Raw genomic sequence first — 17,265 nt, 5'->3', positions numbered from 1 at the left:
TATAAGGTAAAATCATTTTCAAATAGTACAGCTAATGGGCAGATCCTGATGAGAAGCCAATTAGTAAATAGCATGAGGAGAGGCTTGAAAATCCTGCAACTGATTGCAAAGACATACGGAAACATCACAGAGAAGCTGCTCTGCTTTCCTTCTATAGGTCCCCTCCATGCCAGGGTTTAGGACAGGAAGTGAAAAATATAATGTGCAACAGAAACTGCAAGGAGAGTATTTAGATCTGCAGGATATACTTCTCCAGGACTGCCAGGGTGACATCCCAGGTGCCAAGGGGCCTCCATAAGGGAGAGAGAGGGACTCTCACCAACTGCACACACACACACACATCACTTTAAAGATTAGCTAAGAACTCACTACTCCTGCATCACCCACATGGAGCTAGTTAATATACTCAAGTAACTGAACCATCAAGAAGTGCTGCCTATGCCTTAACTGACTAAACTGATCAGTCTGCCTGTGACCCGTTCGATTTCTCCCCTTCCTTGCCTTTTGTTTATTAACCTTCCTTGTTGTGTCTCATTTGAACCTATGGCTCCATCTTACACACATTTACTGCCAAGCATAGTACTCACTCTTGGGGGTAGCTCCATTGACATCAATGGGATTACTCATTGTCCCAAGCACTACATTCAGTGACACGTGCAGGACTGGGACCTTATATCATAAGCTCTGCAGAGCAGGGGCTGTTTCTTTACTAGTGTCTGTAAAGTACACATCACACTTCATCGCACTGCAACAAATAACAATAGATCTAATACCAACCCCTAATGGGAGCTTGGGGGTGTTCTCTCTAAACAATTATTGTAACTGTTAAATAAGAGATAAGATCACCCATTTTGCAGCCCTTGCCCCAGAAACTGATTTTGAGGAATGGTCTGTTTTATTCATCAGATTCCCATCAGGAAGCAGACAGGATGAGTCCCAGTTCTGCCAGTTCTCTGTGTGTAATGAGATATGGTCTCTCTTCTTCATTTCCCCTTCCAAGAAGGCAGCTTGTAGGGTGCAGCATGGGATGCCCCAGAATCCCAATACAGTTGCTGTAGGTGGAATGCGGGGTGAAGAATCTCCTACACCTGCTGGGCAGACAGCCCAGCTGGAGGCTGGGCAATTTGCTTCAGAATTATCCCTACGAATAAAGGTGAGAAGGGTGGGTGGAGAGCCTTCCCCTCCCTCACACCCCAATCAGGAGCATATCTATAAGTAAGGCTACAATTTAGTCATGGAGGTTGCGGAAGTCATGGAATCCGTGACTTCAGCAGTTTGCAAGGTTCCCCATCGCCTGTAGGGTACCCCCGGTGCCTCTGGCAACCCCACAGTGAGAGGTGGGGTACTCTGCAGCTCCCAGCTGTTGTGAGGAACCCCCAAGATCCCAGGCTGTGGAGGGACCCCTGAGCTCCCAGCCGCCAGGGGCAGCAGAGAACTCCCAAGCTGGCAGGTGGCAGCTGGGAGCAGTGGGGGAACTCCCAAGCTCCCGGGTGGTGGTGAACCCCCGAGCTCCTGGACGCCACGGGACCTCGGAGCTGAAGACTGCGGGGGTGGGGGGTGCCCCACGGCCCCCAGCTGCAGCAGGCAGCTCCTAGCCTCTGTGCAGCTGCCCTGCTTCAGGCGGTGTGGGGATCCACAGATCCCCATATTGTCCCAGACATTTTTAGTAAAAGTCACAGACAGGTCACAGCTTCCCTGAATTTTCCTTTTTTGCCCATGACCTGGCCTTGACTTTTACTAAAAATATCCGTGACAAAATCTTAGCCTTATCTATAAGTCATCGTGTCAGCTGCACCTCTTCTCATCAGTGGCAGATTCTGCATACTCCCCTCTATCAGTTTCACATAGGAGGGAAGACTGTTGAGAAAAGACGGTTACTCACCGTTGTAATTGTTGTTCTTCGAGATGTGTTGCTCATATCCATTCCATGTAGGTGTGCGCGCGCCGCGTGCATGTTCGTCGGAAGACTTTTACCCTAGCAACTCAGTGGGTCGGCTGGGCGCCCCCTGGAGTGGCGCCATCATGGCCACGGATATATACCCCAGCCGACCCACCCACTCCTCAGTTCCTTCTTGCCGGCTACTCCGACAGTGGGGAAGGAGGGTGGGTGTGGAATGGATATGAGCAACACATCTCGAAGAACAACAGTTACAACGGTGAGTAACCGTCTTTTCTTCTTCGAGTGATTGCTCATATCCATTCCATGTAGGTGATTCCCAAGCCTTACCTAGGCGGTGGGGTCGGAGTGAGACGTGGCAGAATGCAAAACTGCCGAGCCGAAGGCCGCATCGTCTCTAGACTGCTGCACCAGAGCGTAGTGCGAAGCAAACGTATGGACCGATGACCAGGTCACTGCACAGCATATCTCCTGGACCGGTACGTGCGCCAGGAAGGCGGCTGAAGACGCCTGAGCCCTGGTAGAATGGGCAGTAAGGTGGCCCGCTGGGACATGGGCCAAGTCATAGCACGTGCGGATACATGCTGTCAGCCACGAGGAGATCCGCTGAATGGAAATGGGAAGGCCTTTCATGCGGTCCGCTAAGGCCACAAAGAGCTGGGGGGACTTACGAAAGGGCCTTGTGCGGTCAATATAAAATGAAGCGCCCTGCGGACATCCAGGGAGTGTAATCGCTGCTCCCATGGAGATGAATGAGGTTTAGGGAAAAAAACTGGGAGGAAGATGTCCTGACTGGTGTGGAAGGCCGAGACCACCTTAGGGAGAAAAGCAGGATGTGGCCGCAGTTGAACTTTGTCCTTGTGAAAGACAGTGTAAGGAGGGTCTACAGTGAGAGCTCGGATCTCAGAGACCCTCTGAGCCGAAGTAATGGCCACCAGGAAAACTGTCTTCCATGACAGGTATAGTAGAGAACAGGTTGCCATCGGCTCAAATGGCGGACCCATGAGCCTATTGAGTACCAAGTTCAGGTCCCAGGTAGGGGCGGGGTGACAGATCTGAGGGTAGAGACATTCCAGCCCTTTACGGAACCTAGCGACTACCGGGTAAGAAAACACCGAGTGCCCACCTTCGCCCGGATGAAAAGCAGATCTGGCTGCTAAGTGGACCTTCAGGGACGATAAGGCCAGGCCTTGTTCTTTAAGGTGCCACAGGTAGTCCAGGATAACTGGCACGGAGACCGCCGTGGGCGCAAGAGCCCGAGAGAGACACCAGAGCGAGAAACGCTTCCACTTGGCCAAGTATGTGGAGCGAGTGGAAGGTTTCCTGCTGCTGAGCAGGATGTGCTGCACAGGTGCGGAGCAGCGTAGCTCCAAGGCGTCTAGCCACGCAGGAGCCACGCCGTGAGGTGGAGAGCCTGGAGGTCCGGATGGCGGAGACTGCTGTGTTCCTGAGTTATAAGGTCCGGGCAGAGGGGAAGGGTGATCGGCGGGGACACAGAGAGGCTGAGCAGCGTGGTGTACCAGGGTTGCCTGGGCCATGCCGGAGCGATCAGGATCAGACGAGCCCTGTCCTGACGGAGCTTCAGCAGAACCTTGTGGACTAGTGGGAACGGGGGAAATGCATAGCCCAGTTGGGGAGTCCATGGGATGAGAAATGCGTTCGAGATCGACCCTGGTGAGTGCCCCCAGAACGAGCAGAACGTTTGGCACTTCCTGTTCGCACACGTCGCGAAGAGATCCACCTGGAGGAAGCCCCACTTGCGGAAAATGGCGTGGATAATGTCTGGTCTTATGGACCATTCGTGGCACAGGAAGGATCTGCTCAACCGATCCGCGAGAGTGTTCCGAACTCCCGGGAGAAAGGATGCCACCAGGTCGATCGTATGTGCTATGCAGAAGTCCCATAACTGGATGGCTTCTCGGCAAAGGGGGGGAAGAGCGGGCCCCGCCCTGTTTGTTGATGTAGTACATGGCCGTTGTGTTGTCCGTGAAGACGGAGACACAACGGCCGGACAGAAGCCTGCGGAACGCCTGACACGCGAGGCGGACCGCTCTGAGTTCCCGAACGTTTATGTGGAGCGAGAGCTCCTCTAATGACCACAGGCCCTGTGTGTGCAGCTGGCCCAGGTGGGCTCCCCAGCCGAGGGAAGATGCGTCCATCGTTAGAGACAACGTGGGCTGGGGCGGGTGAAAGGGCAACCCTGCACACACCACGGAGGGGTTCAGCCACCAATCGAGGTAGTGAAGCACATTCGGCGGCACAGTGACCAAGGTGTCTATTGAGTCTCTGGCCGGACAGTACACCGAGTGGAGCCACATCTGAAATGGGCGGAGCCGGAGCCTGGCGTACTTGGTGACGTACGTACACGCCGCCATGTGCCCCAGCAGAGCGAGGCCAGTGCGGACCGAGGTCGTGGGGAAGGCCTGAAGGCTGCGGATGACTGCAGTTAACGCCAGGAACCTCGGCTGAGGAAGGCAGGCCTTGGCCAGAGTGGAATCCAAGGTCGCGCCTATAAAGTCCAGCCTCTGCGTGGGAACCAGGGTGGATTTGTCCACGTTGAGCAGCAGGCCGAGGCTCGTGAACAGGTCCTGTGCCACTCGCACATGCTCCCTGACTTGTTCCCTGGAAGCCCCTTTCAGGAGCCAGTCGTCCAGGTAGGGAAACACGTGGAGCCCTTGGCGCCGAAGGTGGGCGGCTACCACTGCCATGCACTTCGTGAACACTCGAGGTGCTGTGGAGAGGCCGAAGGGAAGGACCGCGAACTGGAAGTGTCGACGGCCCGCCACAAAGCGGAGGAATTGTCTGTGCGGAGGGAATATGGCTATATGAAAGTAAGCGTCTTTCATGTCGAGGGCAGCATACCAGTCCCCGGGGTCCAAGGAGGGGATGATGGTCCCTAGGGAGACCATCCGGAACTTTAACTTCAAAAGGAAATTGTTGAGGCCACGGAGGTCGAGGATCGGCCTGAGACCTCCTTTTGACTTCGGGATTAGGAAGTAACGGGAGTAAAATCCTCTGCCCCAATCTCTCTTTGGTACCTCCTCCACTGCTCCGATGCTGAGAAGCGTCTGCACCTCTTGCAAGAGGAATTGCTCGTGAGAGGGGTCCCTGAAGAGGGACTGGGAGGGAGGACGGTAAGGCGGGGTAGAAGCAAACTGGAGGTGGTATCCGTGCTTCACGGTGCGCAGGACCCAGACATCTGAGGTCAAGAGGGACCACGCAGGGAAAAAATAAGAGAGGCGGCTGAAGAACAGGGGGAAGGATCCCGAACTGGGAAAGGTATGCTGTCCCCGGGGGTGCCTTCAAAAGGACGTCTTCGGGTCCGGCTGCGGCTTAGAGGCGCCGCGATTTTGGCCTGATTGAGGGCCGGAATAGCGCCTGCGGCCTCCTCGTCCTCGGCGTCTGCTAAAGTCTTGTCCACGTCTAGGGACAGAGTAGGGACGGAAGTGTTGAGGACGGTAAGTGCGGCGCTGGGTGACAGGTGTATGAATACCGAGGTTACGCATAGTAACCCGATTGTCCTTTAGGCTCTGAAGCCTAGGTCAGTTTTCTCCGAAAAAAGGTCCTTTCCCTCAAAGGGCAAATCTTGAATGGTGTACTGGAATTCAGGCGGAAGGGAGGAAGCCTGCAACCAAGAAATGCGCCTCATGGTAACACCTGCTGCTTAGGTTCGGGCTGTGGAGTCTGCCGCATCCAGGGAGGCCTGCAAGGATGTTCTAGCCACTTTCTTTCCTTCCTCCAGGAAGGCCTTGTACTCCTGGCGGGAATCCGGGGGAAGCAACTCCCGGAACTTTGCCATCTCTGTCCAGGTATTATAGTCATAACGACTCAGTAACGCATGCTGATTTGCAACTCGGAGTTGCAAAGTGCCCGCTGAGTATACTTTACGGCCCAGGAGGTCCATCCTTCTGGCCTCTTTGGACTTCGGTGCGGGGGGCGGTTGACCATGGCGCTCTTTATCATTTACCGACTGGACGACTAGGGAGGAAGGAGGAGGGTGCATGTAAAGGTACTCATACCCCCTGGATGGCACCATATATTTCCGCTCGACCCCCTTAGCCGTCGGTGGAATTGAAGCCGGCGATTGCCAAAGGGTATCTGCCTTGGCCTGGATCGTCTTAATGAATGGCAGGGCCACTCTCGTGGGTGCGTCCGCTGCCAAGATGCTGCACACCGGGTCCTCAACCTCTGGGACCTCCTCTATCTGTAGGTTGATATTTAGGGCAAGCCGCCTAAGGAGGTCCTGATGGGAAGTGAGGTCGACTGGAGGTGGACTCGAGGATGACGCGCCCGCCACTGCCTCGTCAGGCGAAGAGGATGATGATACCCCGGGGCCCAGGACACCCGGTATCTGCTCCTCAAGCTGAGGTTCCTGCTCAGGAGGCACCGGGGAGGTGACTAGAGGTGGTAACTGGGCGTCCCCGCCCGCTGGTGGAGGACGACTAATTGTGGCCTCGGGGGCCCGACGGTCCGAGGTGGCGGCCCGTGAAGGAGCAAGGGGAGCACCTTGGGCCTGATGGTACGCCCAAGGTGTCCAAAAGGGCCACTGCTGACTACTCTGCATATCAGGCTGCGGTTCCTGAAACAGGCCCTCCGGTACGTCTGCCTCCGGGTCTTGGGAATAGTAGCTCCCCATGTGCGAGGAAGCCGAGGGATGCCTGGACAGCCATGGTGGGGTGGATAGGCCTTCAGCCGACGTTCCCACCGACTTGGTACTTTTCCGCACCGCAGAACGGTGCCGTGACCGGTGCCGAGACCTCGACCGGTGCCGGGAAAAGTACGATGGCGACCGGGATCTAGAGTGGTGCTGCGAGTCCGACCGGCGCCGTGTCGAGGAGCGGTGCCGGGACTGTGAGCAGCGGGAGGAGCGAGAACGGTGCCGGGACCTGGAACGACGGCGGGACCGCGACCGGCAGCGGTGCTGGGCGCCGGAGGAGGCAGGATGGATCAGCGTCGGCTTCCCCATCGATTGGACAGCCCGCACCGGCGGTGCCGGGGACGGTGCTGCATCTGAGAGCGCTATTAGGTCCTTAGCCACCTCGCAGACCTCCGGCGTAGAAGGCACCATCAACTCAACCATGGCAGGTGCCGGGGAGACAGGAGCCAGACTCAACGGTCCCTGGGGAGCCGGAGTCGACGGCAACGGCTCAGGCGGTAGGACGGTGGTTGCAGGCACCGTGTGGTGCGGTGGAGCCGTGCCCTCGTGCCGCACCGCGGGCGGTGCCGGGGCGGCAGGGGTCTTAGAAGTCTTCGCTCTAGGTGAGAGCGAGCGCCTCTGGCCTGACTTAGGCACTGACGACATTCGGTGCCGAGAAGGAGCAGGTGCACCGGTGCGGCCCGGTGCCGAAGATGAGCTCTTTGCGTCTGACGAAGGTGCACTCGGTGCCGAAGACGGAGGGGTTAGAGCCGCCTCCATGAGGAGCTGTTTCAGTCTAATGTCCCTCTCCTTCTTTGTCCGAGGCTTGAAAGACTTGCAAATCACACACTTAGAGGATAAGTGCGACTCCCCGAGGCACTTTAAACAGGAGTCATGCGGATCTCCTGTAGGCATCGGGAGATGGCAAGCCGAACATGGCTTGAATCCCGGGGAACCGCGCATGAGCGCCGGCCCCGGTGCAGGGAGGGCAAGAGCCCGAAACCCGACTAAACGTATTAAACTCTAATATAACAACTATAGAAACAACTACTAACTAACTTTTAAAACTGATTTGAACTATATACAGGAAAGCTACTGAGAACGCTAGGGAGGTGAAGGTCAGCTAAGCTGCACTCCACTGTTCCAACGACCGACACGGGCGGTAAGAAGGAACTGAGGAGTGGGTGGGTCAGCGGGGGTATATATCCGCGGCCATGGTGGCGCCACTCCAGGGGGCGCCCAGCCGACCCACTGAGTTGCTAGGGTAAAAGTCTTCCGACGAACGTGCACGCGGCGCGCACACACCTACATGGAATGGATATGAGCAATCACTCGAAGAACAGCAGCATGGCTCTGCAGCTCCAGAGAAGGGAGGGGAAAGCAGCTGTTACACAATTCATGCTCCTTTACAAATCCACCATGCGTTCCTTTCCATACTGTAGGGAACTGAACATTTCAGGAGCGTGCATGTTTTGTTTTGTTTTGAATTTCAAGAGAAACCAATATTTTAAAATACACACATATATTTACAATTATTCCCCTGCAGTATTTGCAAGGGAAACACTGCAGACTCCTGCTAGTGCATCAGAACCAGAGTGTGAAATTTTCAAGTCTACTGCAATGTCCACGTGGAAATAGCCAAGCAGCAGGAAAAGTAAGAAGAGAATTGGACACCTAGAATTCTATTTTAATAGTTTATGTTGATAATTAAAATTACTGAAGCTCAAGAATTTTAAAAACCTAATTCCTGTCTTAATATTCATGCCAGGAATGCCAAGCTCAGTCTGGGAAGGGGGCCAGATTACATTTTTAATAGGGCTGTCGATTAATCGCTGTTTTAATCGCACTGTCAAACAATAGACTACCAATTGACATAAAATATTTTTGGATGTTTTTCTACATTTTCAAATATATTAATTTCAATTACAACACAGAATACAAAGTGTACAGTGCTCACTTTATATTATTTTATTACAAATATTTGCACTGTAAAAATGATAAAAAAATATTTTTCAGTTCACCTCAAGTACAGTAGTGCGATCTCTTTACTGTCAAAGTGCAACTTACAAATGTAGATTTTTTTTGTTACATAACTGCGCTCAAAAACAGAACAGTGTAAAACTTTAGAGCCTACAAGTCCACTCAGTCCTACTTCTTGTTCAACCAATCGCTAAGACAAACAAGTTTTTTTTTACATTTACAGGAGATAATGCTGCCCACTCCTTATTTACTTCACCTGAAAGTGAGAACAGGTGTTTTCATTGCACTTTTGTAGCCGGCATTGCAAGTTATTTACATGCCAGATATGCTAAACATCTGTATGCCCCGTTAGGCTTCAACCACCATTCCAGAGGACACGCTTCCATGCTGATGACACTTGTTAAAAAAATGTGTTAATTAAATTTGTGACAACTCCTTGGGAGAGAATTGTATGTCTCCTGCTCTGTGTTTTACTTGCATTCTGCCATATATTTCATGTTATAGCAGTCTTGGAAATGACCCAGCACATGTTGTTCATTTTAAGAACATTTTCACTGCAGATTTGACAAAACGCAAAGAGAGTACTACCAATGTGAGATTTCTAAAGATAGCTACAGCACTCCATCCAAGATTTAAGAATATGAAGTGCCTTCCAAAATCTGAGAGGGACGAGGTGCATGAGGGAGCATGCTTTCAGAAGTCTTAAAAGAGCAACACTTTGATGCGGAAACTATAGAACCTGAACCATCAAAAAAGAAAAATCGTCTGCTGGTGGCATCTGAGTCTGATTTGTCTTGCATACCCCACATTTTACCTTACTTTAAAAACTACTTGCTTACAAAATCAGACATAGTTTGCTGTGACACTTCTGCATTATTACAGAAAAATTGCTTACTTTCTCATTTTTACCATATAATTATAAAATAAATCAATTGGAATATAAATATTGTGCTGTACATACATTTCAGCGTATAGGTCATGGAACACTACAAAATAAGTCATTGTATGAAATTTTAGTGCTTTTTATGTAGCCTGTTGTAAAACTAGGCAAATATCTAGATGAGCTGATGTACTCCCTGGAAGACCTCTGTGTACCCCCAGGGGTACATGTACCCTTGGCTAAGAACTACTGGACTAGATTATCAGAATGGTCCCTTCTGGCCTTGAATCTATGAATCTCTTAGCCACCCCATCCATCCATTACCAACCTGATTCACACTGCCACTTACAGCACATAATGCACCAATGTCACAGAGTGATGAATGAAAGATCCACATTTATTTTTGAGGGGCTGAAAGGGAACTGGCTTCAAGCCCTACAGGAAGAGGGGAGGGATAGGGGGGTAAGTCCTGCTCTCTGAGCCTGGGGGGGTTCTCTTAGGAAGAGAGGGTGGGATGAGGTCTCATTAGAGACAGGAACTCCCCAGAGGACGGGACTGGGTTAATCAGTAGGAGGGGCAGGAGGAATCCCCTGAGTCCTGAAGGCTGGGTCTCTCAGGAAGGGGAACTTGGAGATAGGGGGGTCTCCCTAGGACAGAGGCCTGCACAACTCGTAAAGCGATGAGGGCCATATTACCCCAAAGAAAACAGCTGAGGGCTGAACCCTCTGGCCCCACCGACCCCCCCCAGTACCGCAAAGCCCCCCTGAAATGCTCCCCCCCACAGCACCGCCCGCCCCACGGAAACAAACCCTCCTTCCCCAGCGCTGCCCCACCGAAACAGCGGTATTGAATCTTGATAATATGTTATAGCGGGCCCCTAAGGTAGTATAATTAAGGTAAAAGAAAAATGTCTTTTTGCTGGTAGAATAAGATCTTCCCCCCACTTTGTAATCAATTGCCCTGCTGAATGAATGAGGTGTGAATGAGGAAGGCATGGAAGGCAGGCACCTCCAGACAGCTGCAACCCTTGTAGAGGGGATGGGAGCCAGACCAGATCAGTAGGACAGGTCAGCCATTGACTCCTCGCTCGCCTCCTCACCCCCCCACTTCCCCGGCTCGCCTACTCAACCCCCACCACTGTCCGCCCGCTCGCCTCCTCAGCCCTCCCTCCCCTGCCGCCAGCTCACCTGCCCCCCGCCGCCACTGCCCGCCTGCTCGCCTCCTCAGCCCCCCAACCCCCCTGGCTTGCCTCGTCACCCCCTGCCACTGCCCACCCACCTCTTCAGCCCCCCTCCCTTACCCGCCGCTTGCCTACTCACCCCCCACGGACCACACAGTGAGCCCACCTTCTCATCCCCCGTGGGCCACACCGTGAGCCCCCGTGGGCCGCATGCGGCTCCTGGGCCGCATGTTGTGCAGGCCTGCCCTAGGTCATACAGGAGCAGGATCTCCCTGGGGGCTGGGTCTCCCAGAAGGGGATGAGGTATCCCTGGCCCTCAGGGCTGGGCTGTCCCCGGAGAGGAAAGGGTCTTCCTAGCCCTGGGGTCTCCCAGCAGGGGACATGGGTGAGGGGAAGTTCCCAGGGAGGCATTGTTCCAGGTGGGCTGGGTCTCTCTGGGGGGTTTCCCAGGGTGGGGGGCTCCCTGGGGAGCACTGCTCCAGGCAAGCTGGGTCTCCTGAGCTGTTCTGGGGGCACTGCACCACACAGTCTGGGTCTCTGAAGGAGGTTCTCCAGGGGGTGGGCACTGTACCAGGCCAGATTTCTAGGGGGACATGCAGGGGGTGGGAGGTCTCCCAGGGGGGACCAAGTTGGGGGGGATCCCCAAGGTTGGGGGACAGTGCTCCAGGTGGGCCAGGTCTTGGAGGGGTTTCCCTGAGGGGGGCACTGCTCCAGGCAGGCCAGGTCTCTGGGAGGGTTCCCCAGGAGTGGGGAGAGGCACTGCTCCAGGCAGGCCAGGTCTATGCGGGGGCTTCCCCAGAGAGGTGGGGGGTACTGCTCTGGGCAGGCTGGGTTCAGGGGGGCTTCCCTAGGGGAGCGGGGTACTGCTCTGGGCAGGCTGGGTCTCTGTGGGGGGTTCCCCCAGGTTGGGGGACACTGCTCTGGATGGTTCCCCTGGGGATGAGGGCGTACTGCTCCGGCCTGACAGGGTCTATGGTGGGGGGTTGCCACAGAGGTGGGAGGCACTGCTCCAGGCGGACTGGGTCGATGCCAGGGGTGGGTTTCCACAGAGGTGGGGGTGCACTGCTCCAGACAGTCCCCCCAGGGATGGGGGGGGCACTGCTCCGGGCTGGCTGAGTCTGAGGTGTGGGGGGAGACCACTGCTCCAGGCTGGCCGGGTCTATGCCAGTGGGGGGTGTACACTGCTCTGGACGGCTCCCCCAGGGATGGGGGGAGCACTGCTCCGGACGGTCCCCCCAGGGATGGGGGGGGCACTGCTCCGGACAGCTCCCCCAGGGATGGGGGGGCACTGCTCCGGCTGGCCGGGTCTGTGGGAGGGCACTGCTCCGGACAATCCCCTCAGCGATGGGGGGGCACTGCTCCGGACGCCCTCCCAAGCAATGGGGGGGCACTGCCAGATAGCTCCCGTCCCCACAGCGATGAGGGGTATGAGGTGGGGGGCACTGCTCGGGCTGGCCGGGGGGTGGCACTGCTCCGGATGGCTCCCCCGGGGATGGGGGGCACTGTTCCAGATGGCTCGGACGGTCACCCTAGCGATGGGGCTGCACTCACTGCCCGGCTGGCTGGGTCGGGGGACACTGCTCCCCAGCAATGGGGCGGCTGCACACAGCTCCCCAGGGATGGGGGGGGCACCGCTCCGGCTGGCCGGGTCGGGGGGGACACAGCTCCGGATGGCTCCCCCAGCGATGGGGACTGGTCCGACGGCTCCCGGGATGGGGGCACTGCTCCAGATGGCGGATGGTCACCCTAGCGATGGGGGGCCGGCACTGCTACGGACGGCTCCCGGGAATGGGGGCACCGCTCCGGCTGGCCGGGTCGGGGGGGACACTGCTCCGGATGGCTCCCCCAGCGATGGGGGGGGACTGGTCCGGACGGCTCCCCCGGGGATGGGGGGCACTGTTCCAGATGGCTCCCCCGGGGGTGGGGGGCACTATTCCGGACGGTCACCCTAGCGATGGGGGGGCTGCACTGCTCCGGACGGCTCCCCCGGGAATGGGGGGGCACTGCCCCGGCTGGCCGGGTCGGGGGGGGGACACTGCTCCGTACGGCTCCCCCAGCGATGGGGGGGCTGCACTTCTCCGGACGGCTCACCCAGGGATGGGGGGGCACTGCTCCGGACGGCTCCCCCAGGAATGGGGGGCACTGCTCCAGATGGCGGACGGTCACCCTAGCAATGGGGCGGCACTGCTCCGGACGGCTCCCCCGGGGATGGGGGGCACTGCTCCAGATGGCTCCCCCGGGGGTGGGGGGCACTATTCCGGACGGTCACCCTAGCAATGGGGGGGCTGCACTGCTCCGGACGGCTACCCGGGAATGGGGGGGCACTGCCCCGGCTGGCCGGGTCGGGGGGGGACACTGCTCCGGATGGCTCCCCCAGCGATGGGGGGGCACTGCTCCGAACGGCTCCCCCGGGAATGGGGGGGCACTGCCCCGGCTGGCCGGGTCGGGGGGGACACTGCTCCGGACGGCTCCCCCGGGGATGGGGGCGGGCACTGCTCCGGACAGTCCCCCGGGGACGAGGGTGACACTGCTCCGGGCGGCTGCAGCGGGAGGATGGCGCAGCCTCCTGCCTCTGTGCGCGGCTGTTCCAGGAACCCTCCCCCGGCCGGCCGGGTTGCCTGGGGCGGCCCCGCGACCGCCGAGCCCCAGTGCAGCGGAGGGAGGGGAGGCGCCCGGCGCGGAAGAGCCGCGGCCGTGCCTGGCGCTGCGACGCCCCCGGGAGGTGCCGTGTCGGCCCCGCAGCCCGCCCGACCCGGCCCCGCAGCCCGCTACCTTCCAGCGCCTCGAATATCGTCTGCGCCATCTTGGAGCCGCGGCGGCCGGGCCCGCGCCGCCTGAACGGGCATTGTGGGAAGGGATTGGAGGCGCCGGGCCGGCCGCCAGGGGGAGCCTCGCGCCGGGGTCTGCAGAGGGTGGGCGGTGGAGCATGAAATGGGGGGTAAAGCCCCTATGGGGGAGCTGGGGTGTCCCTGTGGGGGGATGGGGTATCCATATGGGGGGTAAAGCCCCTATGGGTGATGGGGTGTCCCTATGGGGGGATAGAGCTCCTATGGGGAATGGGGTGCCCAGATGGGATGTCCAGTGGGGTAAGGGCCCTATGGGGATGGGGATGTCTATAGGGAATAAAGCCCTTATGGGGGTGCTAGAGTATCTCTGTGTGGGTAAATATCCCATGGAGGGACGTAACTACACCGACAGTACAGCTGAGCCGGCCAGGTGCAAGGACAAGTCATTGGTATTGAACCGTCACAGACACAGAACCGCCCTAGATGTGCTCAGCATGGACTGTTCAGTACCGTTGAGTCAGAATGCAGAGCGCTGAGCGGGAGCAAGCGCCGAGGGGTGCATTGCTATTGGGGTTACAATAGAGAACATCCACATTAGAGCACTGAAAGGCTCCAGAATTGTAGCCCTTTCAAAAACATTTGCTTGGCAGAATGAAAACTGGAGCCAGATACACACACAGGGATACAAATAACCTTGTGGCCATTTCCTCATCTGCCAAAGTTGGTGCCTCCCCTAATTTAAGATTTCTTGACTAAGTATACGATGCTAGCAGCGCAGGCCTGAATTCTAACCTCACTTGTTGAAATTGGTTTACCAATAGCTGGTGTACTGGTCTAACTATGGATGGAGGCCTGGGTTACAACTCCATAGTTAAAGTTTGAGTAAAGTAAGAGATGTTGTGTGTGTAAAAACAAAGAATCTCTCCTCCCCAAACTCACAGCACTTTTTAAGAATGAATTTGCTGAGAACATATATATAGGAACCTGTGAATTTGAGTTATAATTAATTAGAAACTTGGTCGTTTAAGAAATTTAGCATGTCATCAGTATTTTCTTTGGGTCAGAATTTTAAAGGTATTTAGGTGCCTAAAAATGCAGATAGGCATCTAGTGGGATTTTTTTCAAAAGCACCCAGAGCTCTAACTCCCCAAATCAATGGGAGTTAGACCCCTAGGTACATTTGAAAATCCCACTAGATGTCTATCTGCATCTTTAGGAAACTAAATACCTTTAAAAAACAGGCCCTTTGTCTTGGATGGTCTTAAAAATGGAATAACAGACTTTAGAGGTTCCATATGGTTAAACATAACAGATCTTGTGCGTAGGCTATATTTGAAGAAATTGGGGTATAAATAGGCTAAGGGTGGGATCCACAAATGTACTTAAATGCCTGAGTCCTGCTGTTAGACACCACTGCAATCCATAGAACTCCCGCTCATTTTCTAACCCTGTAGGTTCCTAATTTGCTCAGTGCCTGCGTTTTTATAGTAAAAATCCCTGGATACAGATGTTTCAGCCTCTAAGCATGCACACTGCAGCCCCATTCTAGAGATCCCACCCTAAGTGATTAGCAATTGTATCTAATTACTATAATTGTATTAGCAGCAAAGAGTCTTGTGGCACCTTATAGACTAACAGACATTTTGGAGCGTGAGCTTTCGTGGGTGAATGCCGACGAAGTGGGTATTCACCCACGAAAGCTCACACTCCAAAACTCCTGTTAGTCTATAAGGTGCCACAAGACTCTTTGCTGCTTTTACAGATCCAGACTAACACGGCTACCCCGCTTATAATTGTATTGGCTACAGAGAAGCTCAAGACAACAACTCAGGTAGTTTTTAATTGGAGTCACTGTGATAGCCTATATAGTTTAACCATCCCTCCTCTACAGCTAATTGACATTCAACAGGTCTACTGGTTGTAATGACTCAGTTGAATGAGACTGGACGTGTGTCAAAAGTTCTCATTGGTAGATTAAGACAGCTTCTACGGCTGCATATTAGCTTGGGTGTTAGTGCTTGAAATAGTAACTACTGTGCCCTCTAGTGATAACATGAAGGAACTACAACCACCAAAGAGCATTAATCATAATTGTGGTTACTACATCATGTCGTTACAGGGCAGAGATAAGGTTTTGGGGGTGTCTTAACTGTGCATTTCTTACCTTAACACGTTTGGGTTTCTTTTAAGTTTAACCTTAATTGTGAATAATGCTAAGATTTATAATGCTTGGTTTTGGGATAATTACAGCATCCTTGTAATGTTATTTACTCTTAACTAATAGATACATTCTCAACCTTGGTTCTATTTAATATAGTTTGTTGTCCGTGAATGATATAGGAGATTTCAAAATGCTTCATTTTGCAGACCACTGTGTGAAAAACCCACCTTCCCTCCCACCACCTGTCCCCCGCTGCTTCTTTCTCAAAATATTTCAGTATGCTGGCCACCAGGAACGACCCTTCAGGCTACAGCTTGACCATTTAGAGTCAAATGCTGGTCCTGTTGAAGTCACTGATAAAAGTCTCAGTGGACCAGCATTTGGCCCTTAGTGGAGGGATGTCCAACAAAGCACCAACAAGTTATGCAGTGACAGCTTTCAAGGAGCTCAAGAACAGTATCAGCTACATTTACTGCTAATAAAAATAGATACCCGGGACTAGAATACTTGCTGATGCTTGTATTTTCCCTGTGGAATAGAAACTGCTTGTTGGTTCAATTCAAGCGGTAAAAAACGGAAGTTATAGAGAGAGGATGACAAATGTTCAACCTGAGAGCTAAATATGATCCCTTTAAGAATCCTGAAATGATTATATTTGGCCCTCTGGCTGCACTTTGGGTGTTCCTAATTTAGGCCCCATTTACACGATAGATGTTGCCACTTTTAATCACTGCTAAACACGTGGTATTGCCCTGACTATGTTATAACACATTTTGATCTTGCCTGTGTTGATAAGACCAAAACAAGTTATAATCAGTTACAACCCTGCCCTTAGTCTGAGCGCCCATCGTGACAGTTGCTGATACTCCCCTGTGAACTGCTGCAATCAACTTTGTCTCCATCCCTCAGCAACATCAGAAAAGTCCTTCTAAAGACCATGCAGGCCATAACTCTTTCCCAACCCTCCTAATGTACATATGCAATAAGAGGACAGAAAGGTTCAGACTCAGAGCCTTGCATGAGAGAGCCCTCAGAGCAGAACAGCAATTGGCCAGTACCACCTTTGAGTTCTCTCAGAAAAATGTAACTTGAAACCAGTGGGGGAATGGCGGCAGCATTTTATCTGATGGGGGGTGAGGTGCTGGATTCTTCCTCTGGAAGACACATTGATATGAGAAGGGAAGCTTGTGCTGCCATGACCTGTGCTGTTGGGTTTGCCATCTTTTTGGTGTTTGCGTTTGCAAACATAGTTGTTCTGGGATGATTATGTCGTAACAGCACAACATAGCAAATCAATGAGATGATGATGTAAACTTTCTCATACAATAGAGGGAACACACTGGCTAAATCCATTAAGCCTGTTGAGTGCTGCAACAGTGAAACTGGCTGATTCCACAGTTCAGGATGATAATGAAATTGATTGATCCCATAATGAAATTGGCTGGAGGTAGAATCAGGCCAAACCTAGACAGAGCCAGAGTGATGAAATTGACTGATATCACCATATACCTAGGGTATGTCTACACTACGGGATTATTCCGATTTTACATAAACCGGTTTTGTAAAACAGATTGTATAAAGTTGAGTGCACGTGGCCACACTAAGCACATTAATTCGGCGGTGTGCGTCCATGTTCCGAAGCTAGCGTCGATTTCCGGAGCGTTGCTCTGTGGGTAGCTATCCCGTAGCTATCCCATAGTTCCCGCAGTCTCCCCTGCCCATTGGAATTCTGGGTTGAGATCCCA

At 54.0% G+C, this 17,265-nt stretch overlaps 1 protein-coding gene across 1 annotated transcript in view; it reads right to left on the bottom strand.

Annotated features, from left to right (window-relative positions):
- Positions 1-13,452, bottom strand: part of ZNF341 (zinc finger protein 341) — a 32,962-nt gene extending 19,510 nt beyond the window's left edge. Inside the window, exon 1 of the mRNA XM_039498566.1 lies at positions 13,346-13,452. Coding sequence (XP_039354500.1) covers positions 13,346-13,376 — 31 coding nt within the window. The 5' untranslated portion in view covers positions 13,377-13,452. The remainder of the gene's footprint in view (positions 1-13,345) is intronic.
- Positions 13,453-17,265: the final 3,813 nt, after the last annotated feature.

This window comes from Mauremys reevesii, linkage group 13, assembly GCF_016161935.1.
Source record: "Mauremys reevesii isolate NIE-2019 linkage group 13, ASM1616193v1, whole genome shotgun sequence".
Taxonomy (NCBI): domain Eukaryota; kingdom Metazoa; phylum Chordata; order Testudines; family Geoemydidae; genus Mauremys; species Mauremys reevesii.
This window is presented reverse-complemented; position numbering and strand designations above follow the sequence as displayed.